Consider the following 20,003-nt stretch of genomic DNA (forward strand, 5'->3'; position numbering starts at 1 on the left):
TTCAAAAGTAGAAATTTTTACTTGGAAAAAAAATTCAAACCTTTGAGTAGTTGATAAAATTGCCATTAAAATTTCTAAATTTATTAGTCTATGACACATGTTAGAATTTGTCTAAAATAATAATCTCTTCCGTTACTATTATAAACACAAAAAAGTAATCTCAAATTTTAACCATTATTATAAATAAAAAATAACTACTTTTAACTCAGTTTATGATAATATTTGTAATTTATCTTTATTTTAATAAAAAACATTTAATATTAGTAGAAAAATGTTTGATATTAAAATGACTAATTTAATAAATTTAGATTATATTAATTTTATATTAAATCTCAAAAATTAATTGTTTATAATAATAATCGAATAGTATATAACATGAACTATTGAGAAAACAAAAATGAAATTATAACAAAATTAATAATGAACATGAATAAACTCAAAAGCAAATACATCAAATAACTACTTTTACCATTTAAAAATTATAACAATGTTTACGACATCTTTTCTCTACGTTAAAAAACTAAAATCAAAATCAAAATCTATGTATAAAACACAATCATCTCTTTAGAAAGAAGAGGAATTCCAGCTTTAATCCCATCAAACTTTATCCAAAACTCAATCATCATAAGATTATCATATATACATAATACTAGAGTTTCAACGATTTGCATAATATGTTATATGCATCAAAAGAGCCACAATAGTTAACCCAATAGTTATTCCAATCTGCAATGTGCTGGAACTTGACTTTGACTGGCTTTCACCTGCGTAGGTAGTCTCCGAGATGTTTACAAGCATAGAACCTAACAATAATTTTCAAAACAATAGTTTTCAATTTTCAGAAAGAACAAAGGACCATATACTTCTTGCAAGAAATAACCGTTCGGGTGGTGAACTTACATCTATGATTAGTCCATCCTATGCGTTGATTAGCCAAATCATAGACAATCAACCTATCATTTAGAACCAGATCTGCGAAAAATAAGATCATACTAGTTAATTCAAGATTATCATACTTGCATAAAATAAACATGGAAAGACTAATTTACGATTATCAGACTTGAGTACAAAATACTAGCTTTGTTTTGGAAATTGGATTTACATGACAAATTGAAAACTAACATAAATTTAAATATCTATTAGAAATCAATTTGAATGAAGATAATGAGAATCCGACAATTTTTAATGAAATGATGTCACACTTGTTAGAATCTTTAGAATTTTTTACCATTTATGAAAGTTCTCATTTAATAAACAAATGAGAGAATTCTATTTTTTCCCAATTCATTGTGGAGTTTATAGTCTGTGTAAATCTGTCATCATCTAACCTTCTAATATTGTGAGTCCCTTTTCCACTTTTTGGAAACCTATGCACCACGTTGTGTCGTCCTGTTAATGCAAATTGGCACATCAATTGCATTCAATTTCAAAGAATAACTTACTTATATGCAATAATATAACAAGCATCCTAAGAGGCATAAACACTTCATGCTTACCATACTTTGCACAAGGTATTGTGCTGGTTTTAGTTTCATAAATGCTCCACCCACAAAGTTTAAACTAACTGAAGGAAAATTATCAATGCCGAATATGTAACAAAAACAAAAAAGTTTAATGAGATTCAAAAATCATAACAAGACAAACTCTCTTTCATATTTTGTATATAAATATCTTTAGAACAAGTATTATATTTGTAACTACCGGGATGAAACTGTATAGCACGAATTTCCTTCTAAAATGAAGGGAGTGGCAAATCGTGATACATCAGCGGTGATCTACACATCCATTTGAAAATGGAACATTAATATAGGTTAAGATCAAAATCATTTATAATATACAAGAGAAATAAACAAAAGCCCTTAAAGAAAATTAATAACAAGAATTATAAAAAGAAAATATGTAAACCATGCTCAGTTGCTTAAGTATGTTTAGGCATACAAATCTCCATTGAATCATTTCAAGATTTAAAAAAGAAATTGACTATGATGAATGATTCATAATTGATTTATATATACAACATAATAAAAACTAATACTAATCAAATAAGAGAGGAATGTGAGAATCCAAAGAGTAAGAAAATATTCTAATTATATTTTCGCAATGTAAAATTCCTCTCCATAGAAAAGGCAAAAAAGAATAATATGCCCAAATACCCACATATTTTAGTCTAGAGCTAACATCCAAAAACAATGGTGCAACAACCCATGACCTTTTTTAGAGGCACCAATTTATTTTTTTTTATAACAGCATAATTGTTATTTTTGTTTAGAAGTTAGTAGCATACATATATTTTGAGCTAGGTATAAGAAAACTTACGGCATGAACGAGGGGATTATAAGCTTCTTTAACAATATATGTTAATGTTGTACCACTATCGACTATAGTTCCTTGATCATCAGAGGCTGCAAATACCTTTGGATTAATTGGAAGTTGTTTACCATTGACATAAATGCTCTGAAGATTTAAGGTGTAATGAAATCTGAAATTTAATGGAAAAAAAAATATTAGTCAACTATATTGCACAATGTAATATTTATAAGAGTAAGAAATTACAAGAACATAAACAGATCAAGAAGCATTTTAAATAGACTCTTAGCAATATCACATTTTATATTCAATAAAGTAACGATATTTTAAAATGATTTTTCACTGTAATGTTAATTCAAATGTAATAAAGGTATTGCCGCGTGATGAAATTTTGTGGATGAAAAAAAATAAAGGAACTGAAGGAGAGAAAGGAAATTCAAATTGAGGAAATAAAATAAGAAAAACAAGATGGAAGAGAACATACTGTGATGGCACCATTGGACTATAAACAATATTTGGCTCTAAAATTGCACCAAAAACTATAATGCCGCCTCCGTTAGTATCTCCGTTCAAGCAATGAGAGAAAACTTTGGGTATTATTCTTTTTGATGACAATTGTGAAAAAACGGATATAACACCATGGCCAAATCCAAAGACTCCATCAAGCGCTTCCCCTGTCTCAGTCACAGCTCCAGATTGTTTGGTGCTACACCTATTGTAAAACAACCATCCAATAAACTTTTATTTCAAACCAAAATTCATATTAAGCACTAGCTAGTATTAACAAAAACATGGGAATAAATGCAAATACTATCAAAAAATATAAGTAGATCTCACTACTTCCTAATTCTTTTTCTTTTTTTTTAAAAAAAAAATCAACCTATTGACAAAAACTGCATTACCAATTTAATCCTACCTAGAGCATACACACATAGTTGTCCAAAATAAATAAGCATATAAATTTCTCACCCAAAAATAATAGTGGCTGAAGAGTTAACAGTGACAGGAGAAGACTGCTTGTGGATGGTGCCAAAATACATTTCATCAGAGACATAAACACCTGAGGTTTTATTCCCATCTTGATACCCATAGGAGTAGCTGCACTGATTATGATTATCATGAGTAGAGCAATGAGCTTCATCACCTAGAAATCTGAGGGGGCATCGAATGTCCGAGCATTGAACCAACACAGCCGTAGATGAAGCAGTTGTGTCAAAGCTATTGTGTGTAACTATTTCTTGTTTATTTAGTAGCACATTTTGAATATGTGGGAAAGTAATCAAAATTCGATCTCTATAAAACACATTTTTTAGGAAGAGTCATGACAAATAAATGTGACTACACTTAAAAATTGATGATTAGTTTTTATAGAATTACTCTAAATGATCAAAGTTGTAGAGATAGTAGATGTCTTATTAGTGAATCAAATACACTAATTAGACAATTTATCAAAATTAATCGTTGTCAATCAAATTTTATACACACCGATCATATATCATATGTTTCTCTTGAATCCTTTTTATAAGAGGCATTTTAAAATTTTCTTTAGTCCTTAGTGTAAAAAACAAATTAAGTACAATTTTAAAGTATATTAGTTGTTGAATTTCCTTTTATAAACATGTATTTTAAATTAACAAAAAATTGTCATGCAAGTGGATGCATCAATGAATGATAAAAAAATATTAAGGTAGAAATTAAGGTAGTTACTTGACGCATTCTTTGTGTTATATTTATTTTTCATTTTATATAAAATGGACCAAAGGGAGCGTGTTGTTGCAATATTTATACTATGTTATAATATTATTTACAAACATAAAGTGTTATAAAAACTAATATTGCTATATGAAAAGATAGTGAGAAATCAATTAATAAATATGTTTACGTCAAGGTGATCACCAACATTAACAATGAAAGCATTATTAATTGGATGAACTGTGAACCATTTTCCTTGAAATTGGATTTGCAAACCTTCAACCTCATCTTGAAGGAGAAGTGTTAGGAATCCATAGTCAGAATGAGGGGGCATCCCTAAAGTTAGGTCTGGTTGAAGGACATGGTGGGTAGAAATTAGCTGCCATAAGCTGGCTCCCATTTTCCAATTCTTGGAGAATATTGTCTTTTCTTTCTTTGTTGTTTTCAACTATACCTAAACTCTCTACGATGGCTTCCATTAACCTTAGAAATAAGTCTTTGGCTTCTTCTGCGTAGGTAGCCACCACTTTCCTACATAATTGTAATTGTTGCAAGAAAAATATAATTTTGTTCTCATGTCATCTTGGTTGTCCCCATTGCAACTTTGTTGTGAAACAGAGAGAAATTACAACAAAAAAAAGACAGAATAGGTTAAACATATAATATAATTAAAACATGAAATAAATTATAACCGTCGCATTGATAAAAAAGAAATTTAAAGACTCTCACTTTTAATTTTCAACACAATATTAATTTTTTAAAGATTTAATTTATATATATTGATAATGTAAATTTTTTTATTTATCAGTTAATTAAAATTATAGAATTATTAAAATCTTTTGAACTTTATTATAATTACTTTAAAAATTATAACTATGAATAATTGTGATCCAAAAACAGTCTAAATTTTTTAACATCCATAGTAATTAAACTTTTTTAATAGTAATTTATTATTGTTTGATTATATACATCACTCACAAATTATTATTCTTCACATTACATTTATAATAAAAATGATATATTAATAATTAATAAGAATAATTTAATCAATTATTTTTTTTAATCAAATTACAATTTACTTTATTTTTTTATTATATTTTCTTAATCAATGTGAATTACTCAAAAGCAATATTATTGTGAAAAGAAGTTAGTACTACTCCTCCCTATTTATAAGACATTTGATTAATTTAGTTTATAATATGATAAATTGCTGATGTGGCAACTCATGTAAACATTATTTTTGAAATTTTTGGTAGTTTTAATTTTAAATAAAATAAAATTAAGAAATTTATAGGAATATCAATGTCTTCGTCTTCTCAACTTCATCGTATCTTTATATTAAAACCAAAAAAATAAAATAAAACCCCAATTCATATATAAAGGCAAGATTTTAAAAAAATAAAATTAATTCCCATCTCCCTCTCACACTATAGCACCCATTAGACCATCACCCTAATCTCCCACTAACCAACGACAAACTTGAAACTAATCAAGCTGAAGCCTCAACACTATACAACCACATCATTGATTCTAAACAACACAGCTCTATCATCAATAACCTAATCAACCGAATTGAACAAAATACATCATTTAATTTAATTTGATAAATAAACGAGGTGATGGATGTGATTGTGTGAGAGGGAGATGGGGACTATGTTTTATGGATTTACTCCTTTTGTGTGTGTTGTTTCTTTGATATTGAAAGCGTTAAGGAATTGAAAAGGTATGTTTCTTTGATTTTTTTGTTGTAAGTTAAGAGTTTATATTTGAATCGGATGTTTTTATTTTTTTTCTTTTGAATCTTGATATGAAGAAGATGATGAATAAAATTAATTTACTTTTATTTATTTATAAATATTCCTATAAAAATCTTAATATAATTTTTTTAAAAAATAAAAATTCAAAAATACATGACTTGCCACATTGGTATTTTTTAATAAAAAAATATTAATTTGTAGATATTTTAAAAGATAAATGACTAAGTGTTATAATTAAATAAAATAAAGGATAAAAATATAATTTTTATTTTATAATATTTTATTTGTTAACAATCTGTATTATATTGTCAAAACTTCAGTGAAATTTTAAATTTGTCTCTTAATAGAAATTCACGTTATGTACTCCTATTTTAGAAAAAAAACAAGAAACTCAATTCAAAGAGTGATATGATCAATACCAGTAGGTAAGATCGAGAAAAAACTAATATTAAAAGTATTGGAATTCAACTCAATTTTTATGTAGCAATGTCTTTGTTCTCAGAATTAAGAGGAGTATAAACTTTTACCTTTTTAAATATATCATCAATCATCGATAATATTTTAGATAATTGTTAAATACCGATCAACGGTAAATTATTTATACAATTTGACCAAAAAGTTATTATACTAAACAAAAAACACAAAGACACCAATAAATTAGTACTAGGATTTACTATATGATATTATGATTATAAATATAATTGTTGTCCACGTATATATTGAATTGATTAATGATTAATTAAATATTGTTACACACCTAAAGTCCACGGGGGAATCAGGCCAATGAGGAAGAAAATCAGGCAAAGGATGGCAGAGGAGTTTCAAGAAGTCTCTCCAACAGAACACTCTGTCTTTTGTTTGACTGAAGTTTGTTCCATATCTAACTGCTGCTCTCACGTCAGCTGTCATGTACTTTCCTCTTTCCTCAAATGGTAGATCGAAAAATCTTCCACTCACATCCATCATGTTGTTCATTACATCTTCTGACCATGGTTTACCACCTTCATCAATCAAAACATAAATAAACTTTTAATTAATTATAAAGTCAACTCTAATACAAGCTTAACTTAAGTGTTTATCAAGTAGCCTATTCCCCAAATAGTTTTATAGCATAAATTTATATGCTTGTAATTTGTTTATATCTCTGCTATCTTATTCAATTTATTTTATGTTTTATGTAATTGCTTTTTAAAGCCGTCCCTAAAAATGTAATCTAGTAGCATACATCGAGACATTGAAGAAGTATTAAATAAACGTTTAAGGTTTTATTTTGTTAACAGATTATCTCTTTCTATCTATTTAACAAACTAACAACTATCATTTGCGCTAAAAAATATGTTTTCTATAATTCAATATTCGGTTATCCGACCTAAGAATAAAGAGAATTAGGATGAGGATACTAAACACTTTAGTCTTAGGCCAACCGAATATTAGTAGGGTCAACTTTGGTAGTTCCATTAGACAAACCTATTTCCGTTATCTATATCATATCAATCATTAACAGGTACATGAATATTCAATTGAGACCACACACCTAAATTAGGGTTGGACGTTAGACAAATATAAAATATTCAATTCTAATGACATAAGCTATATAAATTAAAAGGTGGTGGAAAGACAAATTTTAACTCTTTATTCCAAATATTGAGTTACTTGTGACAAGCGCTTTTCAACTTTAGAGATACCGGTGATAACGAACCCTTGTTTTTCCACGTAACACATGACTCAACATGTCATATTTTTATAAGGTTTCATTAATTACAATTAAATATATGGATTTCTTTTGCTAGATTGCTTACCTGGAAAAATCCGTACCGTTGACAAGCATTGGCCAATGCTTGAAGGACTTGGTGCCTATTTAGACCAATCAAATTAGAAAAATCAATGATGGGTAGCTCAAGGTTTTGTTTCGCAACATTTGGATCTTCCATATTCATACCAGGACGTTCAGAAGGAGGAAATATATACTTTTTAGGCACATTGTGAATACCATTATCAACTAGTAGCTTCACCAGCTTCTGATATTGATTTTCTGGTCTATCAACATCATCTTCACCTTTCAATTTCATCTGTTCACTAAATGTTACTGCCATTCTAGGAGACATACATATACTTCTGTAATTTATCCTGTATTTATCAAATTAAACTAAGAACATGTACATATACACCAAAACAAATTAATGTATACGCTTAAGTTTATATATGTATATAATATGCATAACTAAATTGCATATATGTTGTGTTTGTGGAGTTATTTCAACACTACTAAAAAAATGAAATTAGCAAGAGAAATTTAGAGAAGAAAAACATGAAATTCCTCTTTAAATCCATTACTAAATTAGTGACGAAGAAATTAGAGAAAAAATTTCCTTTTATCTTTCTGACTAATTTTTTTTACATTTTTTAGTAGTGCAAAATGTGTTCTTGAATTGAGGAAATTGGAGAAATTAATTGTCATACCTGGGTTGATAAATATTCGTATATTGAAAATGTATGTTGGGGGACTAGGACATGAAATGGTGTGAAATAAAAATCGAAAGCTAAGATGGATGGTAAAATTGTGTTAATGTTGATGTATATATAGTGAAGAAAAGAGAAGTGTGGGGTAAGGTGGGGGTTGAAATAGTACCAAGTTTTGAAAAAACCAGCTTCAGGGGGGTGTGAGTATTGACTTGTTCTATTCTATAGTATATTCCAGCATTTACAATTCAGTTGACGATGTTTAGTCAGACCACGGGGGAAAGGATGGAGAAGGGTCGCGACAAATACACTATGCTCCCGAATTTATTAATCTGTCCAATGTTGAATCCATAGGGCTTCCCATGTCTCGTCATTCGGGAAGACTATCAGGAGAAGGGATAACTGGAAGGAGACTACTGACTATATCAAGGACAGAATGGGAGCAGGCACAATTGTATGTTCTGCACAATGATGATGAGGTTCAACCGTATGTTACAATACACATTGATCAGTTATCTCGTTTGAACATGAATAGGAATCAAAATTGGATAACTCGAGAGCACAATCGAAGTTTTGTAACATGGTTAAAAAATCACATAATGTCAAAATTTGATATAGACCCCGGATCAATTTCAAATAGATTGAGGTGGCTAGCAAATGGTCCGAGCTTACATGTCTTTTCTTACACTGGTTATGTTATTAACGGCTACACATTTTATACCAAAGAACAAGATGATCAGACCACTATGCAAAATAGTGGAGTCACTCTCGTAGCTGAAGCGATGCATGTCTCAAGTGCAAAAGACAAAAACCCAATATATGCAAATCTATCATATTTTGGGGTTATCGAGCGCATATGGGAGTTAGACTACACAATGTTTCGTGTTCCCATATTTGGTTGCAAGTGGGTCGATAATAATAATGGCGTTCGGATTGATGAGTCAGGATTCTTGCTTGTCGATTTTAATAGGGTGGGATACAAAGACGAGCCTTTTATTTTAGCGTCGCAAGCTCAACAAGTGTTTTATGTCACTGATCCTTCTAATGATAAATGGTCTGTTGTCCTATCGACCAATAAAATAAGTGATGATAACAATAATGATGAAGATGTTGGTAATGATCTTTTATTTGCAACATCACAACAACCACATGAAATTGATTCAACTGATGATGGTTTATATCTTAGAGATGATCATGATGAGGGAATTTGGATTAATCCATCGTTTCGTATTGTAAATGGACAAACAAATGTGAATGTCACCAGGAAAAGAAGAAGGGCATCTTAATGTATATGTTTAATTGTTTTATATAAGCTATGCATGTAATCTGAACTGTGTTATTGTAAATATGCATGTAATCTGAATTGAGTGTTTTATACTAAGTTCTGATTAATTTATTTTCTGCTTATATTTAGCTTGATTTGAGTGTTTTATACCAAGTTCATGTAACAATGAGTGTTTTATATTTAGCTTGATTTACATGAACTGAACTGAATATAAATTAGTAATTTACATGAACTGAACTGAACTGAATAGAGAGATTCTCTTTTGCTCAGTGCATATATATATAGATTCTTCAGAAGTTCTCATTTCTAATAATTCATCATCTCCTAAAGTATTGTGATAAAGACAATGATAACAATATTTTTAATCCAATAAACAATGATAAAAATGTTTTTAATGTCATCCCAACCCAAATAAACCAAACACAAAAATAAAATAAAGAGACATTTTACAGCGCTTATCTTAAAAAGCGCTGTAAAAGATCCTTTTAAAAATAAAATAATGAGTGTTTTATACCTTTTACAGCGCTTTTCACACAAAGCGCTGTAAACGACTCTTTTGAAAGTGAGTAAAAAAGCCATTTTACAGCGCTTGTTTGCCAAAGCGCTGTCAAATGGCTTTAAAAATAATATTCATCAGACACCTAATTTCTTCAAACACCTTGTACGCATCATGGGATTCAAAAAACATCAGACACAAACCCATTTCTTCAAAAACCTTGTACGCATCATGGGAATCCAAAAAACATCAGACATTAACCCATTTCTTCAAACACCTTGTACGCATCATGGGATTCAAAAAACATCAGACACAAACCCATTTCTTCAAAAACCTTGTACGCATCATGGGAATCCAAAAAACATCAGACATTAACCCATTTCTTCAAACACCTTGTACGCATCATGGGATTCAAAAAACATCAGACACAAACCCATTTCTTCAAAAACCTTGTACGCATCATGGGAATCCAAAAAACATCAGACATTAACCCATTTCTTCAAACACCTTGTACGCATCATGGGATTCAAAAAACATCAGACACAAACCCATTTCTTCAAAAACCTTGTACGCATCATGGGAATCCAAAAAACATCAGACATTAACCCATTTCTTCAAACACCTTGTACGCATCATGGGATTCAAAAAACATCAGACACAAACCCATTTCTTCAAAAATCTTGTACGCATCATGGGAATCCAAAAAACATCAGACACAAACCCATTTTTCGCAACATGGCAATGATCCTGAATACCAATTAAGTTTCGATTTAAGAAGGAAAGAGAATGTAAAGAGATAAAAAGGGTGTTGAGGTGGAGATTGAATTGTGAAAGAGTAAGCTTTGATGTTTGTGAAGAAGATGCATAAAAGGAGAAGAGTTTGGTGAAGAGGAAGGGATTTTTGTGGTGACCAGTTACTACTATATGGGTTTTGCATGCATGTTGAGCTTGTTTAAAAAATAACATAACATAACAAAACACAAAAACAATAAGGCCTTTTACAGCGCTTATTTGGGAAAAGCGCTGTAAAAGAGCCTCTTAAAATTAACATAAAGAGACATTTTAGAGCGCTTATGTGGAAAAACGCTGTAAAAGGCTTTAAAAAACATTCATATAACATAATAACACACGGAGGTCTTTTACAGCGCTTATTTGGGAAAAGCGCTGTAAAAGAGCCTCTTAAAATTAACATAAAGAGACATTTTAGAGCGCTTATGTGTAAAAGCGCTGTAAAAGGCATTCAAATAACATAATAACACACGGAGGTCTTTTACAGCGCTTATTTGAAAGAAGCGCTGTAAAAGAGCCTTTTAAAAATTTAACTATATTAAATTGTATTGTCAAGTATTGCAGTAATAAAGAAGCCTTTTAGAGCGCTTATGTGTGAAAGCGCTGTAAAAGGCAGTCATATAACATAATAACACACGGAGGTCTCTTACAGCGCTTTCTGGGAAGAAGCACTGTAAAAGAGCCTTTTAAAAATTTAACTGAAGAAGCCTTTTAGAGCGCTTTACAAAAAAAGCGCTGTAAAAGGCTTATAAAAAGCGCTGTAAAAGTGTTACGTATATATAACAGTTACCTCTTCAGTTTCCTCTTCATTACGTAACCTTCATCTCAACCTTCATTTCTTCTCTTCTTTTGCAAACCCTATCATCCCGTCCTTTACGAACCTTATTTCCACGATCATCTCCTTCATTTCGAACCTTATTTCCATCCAAGATCATCTCTCCCATTTCACATAATATATTTTCATTGAAATACGTAACCCTCATTACGTATTTCTTCAATATCCTATTTCTTTGAACCATATTTCTGTGAACTTTCTGCGTTCCCTCTTTTCTTTAGATTTCATCTTTCTTCGAACCATTATTCAGGTATTGATGTTATAAATTTTTTGTAATCATTAAAATGCATGTTGAGCTTTTTTAAGATATACTGATACATGTTGAGTTTGTTTATAATAATGCATGATGCATGTTGAGCTTGTTGATGTTATACTAAAGTGCATGTTGAACTTGTTGTAGTTAAATGGATACAAACAAAGATTTAGAAGTTCAAAATGAAGAAGTTGGCACCTCTAAGACTTACGAAAAAGAAGTCAAACGTGGTGCAACTATCATGCAGAAAGTCATTAAAGCAAGGAGTAATGGCATTAAATTTGAGGTATACTATATATACTCTGTTTGCTGTGTGTTTTTTTATCTTTTTTTAGGGTTTAGGGCATGTACTTACTATATGAGTTTATTAGGTTGGCTGGAACGAGAGTGGTCAGCCAGTTGACCCCAACAGCTCCATGTTTGTAAGCTACATTGGGGCTGTTGTTCGTCAAAATGTCCCAATAACAATAGACAACTGGAGAGATAAGGCGTTGAAGGATGCCAAAGATATCATCTGGAATGACATTCAAGTAAATATTTTGATCTACTCTTTTGTCATTTATAATTTTTTTTCTGTAAAATACATTACTTATAATTGTTTTCATTGCAGACCACTTTTGTTCTTGATGAGGAACGAAAGTCATATGTTTTGAGAGTTGCTGGGAAAATCCATCGTGGATTTAGATCCCATCTCTCAAATTTCTATCTAAAAGATAGAGAAGGAAACACAAATGCTGAACCTCCAAAGATATATCAACATTATATATCAAAGGATGAATGGAGTGCATTTGTTTCCAAACGTTCTGACCCGGCGTTTGTCGTAAGTTATTAATTTATTAGCATTTGTGTTTTATTATTCATATTCGTAGCGTATTTTAAATTTTTACACAATTGCTATTTTTTTTTTATATAGAATATTAGTAAGGCAAATCGCGAACGGGCAAGCAACCCAAAACACCCATACAAGAAATCACGTATGGGATATGCACGCCTTGAACAACAAATTGTAAGTAATTAAACATCACTTTTATATAATGAAGTAATTTGTATTATAAACTATAGTGTGTAACTAATTTGTATTATTTTGTTTATGATTTTAACGAATAGAGAAAAGACACCCAAGCCGATCAACCCTTGGGTCGTCATATCTTATGGAAGGAAGCGCGTGTTAACAAAGATGGAGTGGTTGATAATGAAAATGTCAAGAAAGTTGTAGAACTTTGTGTAAGTATATTATCACTTTAATATTTTTTAATATTGTATTTTAAAAATGCTATTGAACTTATCTTTTTAATGTTACATGTATTTTAGGAAACTATTGAACAAAGTTCTGAAACTCAAGAGGGCAACAAGGATACGTGCAGGGACATTCTTGGGAAAGTGTTTAATGTCCCTGAGTATTCCGGTCGAGTGAGGGGGAAAGGATTTGGCGTAACTCCCAAAAGCTTTTTTCCTCAAGAGAAGCGCCAAAAACCTTCCAACGAGGAAGTATTAGAGAAGCTCAGAATCTTATCGGAGCAAGTGGCACTCTTGGTGAATACGAATAAAGACAAGCAACTTCCGGTTCAGCTCCAACCTGAAATACAAATGGAGAGTGAAACCGGGAGTTGCAACGTCGGTTTGAAGAGTATTCCCGAGGTAATTAATTACTTACTACTTACTTGCTTATGTAATTACTTATGTATTAAACAAACTTATATATTAACTGTACTTATGTTTTAACTATTGATGTAGGGTGTCACTACATGTGTCCTATACTTGTCCTCGCCGACTCAACGGAAGGTGGGAAAAGGAATATTGTACAATACTTCGGGAGAAGTATTGCACAATATTTTGATCCCCGCGGGCCATGTCAAAGTATCGCCTACTGTTGCTTTCGAACCAACTGCATCGTTGCCCATACCGGACAATGATGGAGATATGCAGTTCTTAAGCGATACTATTGGTAGTTACGTGGCATGGCCCACAAACCTTGTTGCCCTCGAAAAAAAGATTCCCAAGGACAAATCAGTTACATCTCCCGAAAAGGTTTGTCACATTTATTGCCTAAGGTTTGTCATTTTTTCAGATTCAATAAACTAACATTTTACCTCATTTTTGTAGGTCCAAATAAATAAACCACCCCTACAGCCAAAAAAAGGCAGCAAACCTCAAAAATTGGAGGTTAATAGGGCTGCCAAACTACAAAGGCTGGAGGGTAATAAAGACCACCCCTACAGCCAAAAAAAGGCAGCAAACCTCAAAAATTGGAGGTTAATAGAGCTGCCAAATCACAAAGGCCCGAGGGTAATAAAAGTCAGCCACGCCTTGGTAAATACGGGGCGTGTCTTGACATCCAAATAAAAAGGAACATGGGCAGCAGCAACGATTCGCCCATCGTACACATGAATAAAGATATATTTGGAGATGAGTATGTTGAATATCTCGAAAAGGAGCACATATACGAACTTCTCGAACATAAGGAGCTAAGTGCTACTATAATCAGCTTGTACATAAGGTAAAAAATAATTTTAATTGCATTTATTGGTAATTAATTAAATGCATTGGTAATTAATCTAGTTTAAAATTTTCATTGAAAGTTTTTGTATGAGAAGGTCGTGTGCACGAGGAAATTGTCAAATAAATACTAATTCTTGTCTCCGCATAAGATGTCGATGTGGAAACTCGATCCAAACAATGTAAAGAAATACATTGTAGATATGTTTTTAGGAAATATAGAAAATGATAAATTGTTCTTCGCACCATATAATTCAGGGTACGTAATTTTATCTTTTTTAATTGATGAGAACTTAATTTACTCAAAGAGGTGCTAAAGTGTCGAAGCAGAAGTCTAATAACATTACATGGATCTCAATAAAGTGCCCTCGTCAAACAAATAACATCGACTGTGGGTACTACGTATTGAGATTCATGAAGGAGATTGTTGAGAAGAATAAAACTATTATCCCAGAAACGGTACGGTATTTGCATTATATGATTTTCATATATAAATTATCTATATATTTGATACTAACTTAATATAATATGTTCAATTTTTATATTGCAGTACTTTGACAATTCCAGTCCATCATATTCTGAGGAAGATCTGATGGAATTAAAGGAAGAATGGTGTTAGTATGTGCTTGACATGCAAATTATTTGATTTTCTGGGAAATAGCTTGTTGTTGGACAATGGATCTGAATATTATATGGTAGCTAGTGCATATTATGTATATTCTGTTAGTTATTATATGTAAATGATCGTAGGACACAATATATGAACATGCATATGGATCTGAATGTAGTTTAGGTTGTAAATTAGATTATATATATATATATATGTATCTGAATATAGTTAATTAGGTTGTAAATTAGGTTATATATATGTATATGAATGTAGTTAATTAGGTTGTAAATTACAGAGTTACAGAGTTACATATATGTTAATTAAGTTACAGAGTTCTGATTTCTGTTCTACTGATTGTGTGAACTGCTTATGGTATTTGAATATGTTTTGTTGTTGTGTGCACTGATTGTGAACTGATTTTGGATCAAAATAATTTTGGATACAAAGATAAAAGACAGCGCTTTCTAAAAAAATGCCATAAAAAGCTAAAAAACGCTTTTCATTTCAAATAATTAATTTACAGCGTTTAAAAAAAAAACACATTTTACAGCGCTTTTTTTAAAAAGCGCTGTAAAATGTTGTTGTAAAGCGCTATAATGGTGTACATTTTACAGCGCTTTCTTGAGAAAGCGCTGTAAAATGTACAACAAAAGCGGTGTAAAATGCAGACCCATAATTTCATATAATAGGTGTGCATTTTACAGCGCTTTTGTTAAAAAGCGCTCTAAAAGCAGACCCATAACTCATATAATGGGGTGCATTTTACAGCGCTTTTTTGAGAAAGCGCTGTAATATGCACACCCATATATGAAATTATGGGTGGGCATTTTACAGCGCTTTTTTGAAAAAGCGCTGTAAAATGTGCATAACAAGCGCGCGTTATATTTACATGTTTTATAGCGCTTTTTTAAAAGCGTTGTTGTATCTTTTACAGCGCTGTATTTTAATATATAAAATAAAAAATTTAAAAATTATAATTAATATAATAAAATAATAATTATTATACAATAATAAAATTAATAATATATTTTTTATAGAAAAAGTTATAATTTTTAATATTGGAAAATATTAAATATATTAAATTTATACATGTATATAAAATTTCAAAATAAAAATAATATTACAAACACGGGTGAATATAAACACCCCAAAACCGTCTCCAGCAACCAATCAAAGTGAATTTTCTCCACCAAATTAAAATCGGTTCGAATTGATATTAGCGAATGTAAGTTCTAATAGATTGACAGGGTAGGACATTCTTATAGATAATCTCATTTTTAGAACACCAGTATTTGATCAAATAAATTTAAGAAAATTTACAATCTTTTACCCGAGATAACCAACTCATTTACAAACACATGGACAAATCCACATTCAGAGCATGGGGGCAGCTGCCCCCACTATCTTATACATTTTGTTACAACATATTGAATAATTTAATTTTGACACCTATTAAAAATTAAGTATTGACCTCAAAATAATTATTAAATAATCTTATTTGTGAACAATTAAATACACAATGTTATGTAAGAGAAAAATTGATGAATGGTTGTGTCTACAAGTCTATTAATGAGTGTGTTGTTTCAGAAGAAAAAAAACATATTATTTGACGCAAAATTTTATTTTTTAGGGTTTGGATTTTTGTTTCATATTTTTTAAAAATTATTTTAAATAAACTTCCAGGGCAGGCCAGACTTTTAAAAAGGTCAGGTCGACCAAAAAGCATATGATAGGCTGTAGGCCTAAAAAATAAATCGTAGGCCAGACTCAGACCTTTCAAAGTCTTGTCTGACCTGGCCTATTCCCACCCCCAGGTATTATGTTAACTATAATTAAATTTTGATTTAACCACACTTTTAACTATATATAAATTTCACTAAAAAATATTTAAATTTTATTATTAGTCAAAATTCAAGGACCGAATCTATAATTTTACATACAAGATTATCATTCAAATTTTGAATTTTGTTTCAAAGTTATAATTTGAATTTACGTCTATAATTTCTCCTCTCAAAGATCAAACGGTGAGCACAATTATAATGATACATAAACATTTATATTTTATTAGGCAATCCCTAATTTTTCAATCAAACACACTTCAAGATAATAGTTCATATTTTATTTCTTTCAAATGAAGCTTACATATATGTGTAAAACATAATATTTTTGTCAAATTAGAATAAACGCTCTAAGTTCCAAGTAATTAATTTAAGTCGTAACAACAACAATATTCATCGCATATTCCTTGAAAATATCCAAGATTTGTGCAGTACAAGTCACAATTAGAGTAATGTTGGCCACATTTGAAAAAACATTTCTTTAATACAAGATCAACTTTAGCCATACCTGTAAAAAAAATAATATTAGTATAATAAATAATCAATATAGGTAAAGAAATAATATACTAAAGGTTCAACCTTTCACCAAATGTCTATATACCTATTGAAAACAAAAGAAGTACAACCAAGGCTGTCAGAATAAACTTTTGTTTAACGATCATTGTTTTTTCTTTAGCTCAATGATCCTGTGTAAATTTGTTAGTTAGTTAACCATATTTATATATGTATATTTATTATAAATTTTGTAAGAAAAAATATTTAATAAATAAAATAAATGAATATTTGCTTTAATGGTGTTTGTACGTTTTATTTTTTTTAAATGATAACGTAAAGGAAAAATGTATGACGATTAATATTTTGTATAATTATTATTGATATTATAAGTATTTTAATCGATTCAAAATTAATTTTCATTTATAATAATATGTAACCGAGAGATGTTTTAATTTTAAGGTCAAATATTGTATAAAAGTTAACTGATACAACATTTCTTAGAATTATATTATTAAATAATTTTATTATTGCTATTCATTCGTTATTCTGATTTAGGTAACCGATGCATTAATTATTTCATTTATAATATGTTGCCGAATTACATTTTCATTTAACTCTCTATGTAACGTCAATCATTTTATAAATGTCAATTAATTTTATTTGATAGACTTTAGGTGGCTTTAAGAGTATTATGGAAATGATCTCAAGTCTGAATTTTCTTACATCGACATTTTGGTTGAACTAAGTTGATAGAGTTTAATTGTTGTGGATTATTCTTATAATTTTTTTATTACAGGTTAAATATCATCCGTCCTTTAACTTAATTTTAATTAATGTTTTAGTCTTTTATTTTATTTATTTTTATTTGATTTTTTACTTTAATTTTAAGTAATAATTTCATATTTTATGTTTTAAAATGTCAACAATGTTATCTTTTTTTCTCCAAAATTCAAAAAATTTATCAACATTTTCAAACAAAACTCATAAAATTAATTATATTATTCAATATAATACATATTTTATTAAATTCGTAATTCAAATCTTCAAATAAATTCATTTTTATTTTTTATTTGATGTTGTTAGAGATGAAAATATGAGTTTATTTAAATATATGAGTTATATATTTGATGAAATTGCATTATATTGAGAATGATAATTAATTTTATGGGTTTTGTTTGAAATTTTTAATGAATTTATTGAATTTTTGCAAAAAAATAAAGGATAACATTGTTGATATTTTAAAATATAAAAGATCAAATTATCACTTAAAATTAAAATTAAGTTTAAGATCATATTTTTTGAATTCGCACATTTATTCGTTTTTATCGAGTGTAAAGTTTAAGTCTCCATCCTCGCTCACACACACGCACCCATTCAAATGTATTTTAATATTAAAATTTAAAGTCATATTTATTATATTTAATATAATAAAATTATTATATATTATAAAATTAAAAAATATTAAAATATTACTTTTTACAGAAAAAATTATAATTTTTAATATTAAAAAATTTAATTATATTGAATATGTATATGTATATAAATTTTAAAAATGAAAATAATGTTACTAATGCCAAATACGTTCGTTAGAGTGTAGTTTCGTAAAATTTAGTTTTCATCCAGTTTTCTAGAAAAGAACGGTACTTTCATAATTTAATAAATATTTTTTATTAATTTATTTAAAATAATAAATTTATGATCGTTTCCTTTTTTATTGATTTCTTTTATCATTTTTAGTATTTATGTCATGTATTTAACATTTAATTTTTATTATTGTTATAGAAATTTAACTTCAATTTTATTTTAAATTTAAATTTAAATAATATATAATAATATTTATTGAAATAATTAAACCAATATTTTAAATTATAATAAAATAAAGTATAAATAAAATATTAGTGTATAAATTAAAGTTGTGAGACATAATATAGTTCTTAAGAAGTAAACAATGAATGAGTTGCTTTGTGGCACAATAAACCCTATAATCAAGTGGGATATTCTCAGCCTAAATTGAGAAGGGTCCCTGTTGAGAAAAACCTAACACTCAATCAAAACTCATGATAGAGATTTATTAGGTACCCCTCATTTTTCAATCCAACACGCTTCTTGAAAATATTTCATATTTTATTTATTTCTAATGAACCTTACTTATATGTGTAAACATAATATTTTCTTCAAATTAGAATAAACATTTTAAGTTCCAAGTAAGTTATTTTGCTATAAGTTGTGACAATAACAATATTCATTGCATATTCCTTGAAAATATCCATGACTAGTGAAGAACGAATCACAATTAGAGTGTTGGTCATATTTAGAAAAATAATTAATATAATAAAATAATTATTATTATACAATAATAAAATTAAAAATATATTTTCTATAGAAAAAAGATTACATATTTTAATATTAAAAAAATTAAATATATGGAATTTATACATGTATATAAAATTTAAAAATAAAAATAATATTACAAACGCGGGTGAATATGAACACCCCCAAGGTTAAGCTCAGACTGTTTTTAAAGCCTATTTATTTAAATAGGTCAGGCTCAATGGTTATAAAAAAGTCTATTAGGCTTGTCAGGTCGGCTATATATATTTTATTATTATTATTTATTATTATTATTATTATTATATTAATAATATTATTTCCTATTTTAAATTCTATCAATTTGGCAATCACTTAGTGAT

General features: G+C 29.1%; 2 protein-coding genes, 1 long non-coding RNA gene and 1 pseudogene across 3 annotated transcripts; 2 read left to right on the top strand and 2 right to left on the bottom strand.

The window, feature by feature from the left end:
* Positions 1-511: 511 nt before the first annotated feature.
* Positions 512-4,741, bottom strand: LOC113786229 (aspartic proteinase 36-like). Its single transcript, XM_073367158.1, has 8 exons — positions 3,277-4,741; positions 2,792-3,019; positions 2,317-2,479; positions 1,702-1,775; positions 1,497-1,564; positions 1,329-1,389; positions 901-972; positions 512-803 (listed from the first exon to the last, which is right to left on the bottom strand). Exons 1-5 carry the CDS (start codon positions 3,345-3,347, stop codon positions 1,561-1,563), a joined length of 540 nt encoding a protein of 179 aa, XP_073223259.1. The 5' UTR covers positions 3,348-4,741; the 3' UTR covers positions 512-803; positions 901-972; positions 1,329-1,389; positions 1,497-1,560.
* An 838-nt stretch (positions 4,742-5,579) lies between these two features.
* Positions 5,580-7,035, top strand: LOC113786146 (uncharacterized). The gene is made up of 2 exons (XR_003472262.2): positions 5,580-5,722; positions 6,520-7,035. It is a non-coding gene; the product is annotated as an uncharacterized lncRNA (long non-coding RNA).
* Positions 5,717-8,308, bottom strand: LOC101503196 (probable 2-oxoglutarate-dependent dioxygenase SLC1; annotated as a pseudogene).
* A 4,498-nt stretch (positions 8,309-12,806) lies between these two features.
* On the top strand, positions 12,807-13,823 carry LOC140920000 (uncharacterized). The gene is made up of 4 exons (XM_073367300.1): positions 12,807-12,880; positions 12,982-13,098; positions 13,186-13,512; positions 13,809-13,823. Exons 1-4 carry the CDS (start codon positions 12,851-12,853, stop codon positions 13,821-13,823), a joined length of 489 nt encoding a protein of 162 aa, XP_073223401.1. The 5' UTR covers positions 12,807-12,850.
* The last annotated feature ends 6,180 nt before the right edge of the window (positions 13,824-20,003 follow it).

The sequence above is a fragment of the Cicer arietinum genome, chromosome 4, assembly GCF_000331145.2.
Source record: "Cicer arietinum cultivar CDC Frontier isolate Library 1 chromosome 4, Cicar.CDCFrontier_v2.0, whole genome shotgun sequence".
NCBI lineage: Eukaryota > Viridiplantae > Streptophyta > Magnoliopsida > Fabales > Fabaceae > Cicer > Cicer arietinum.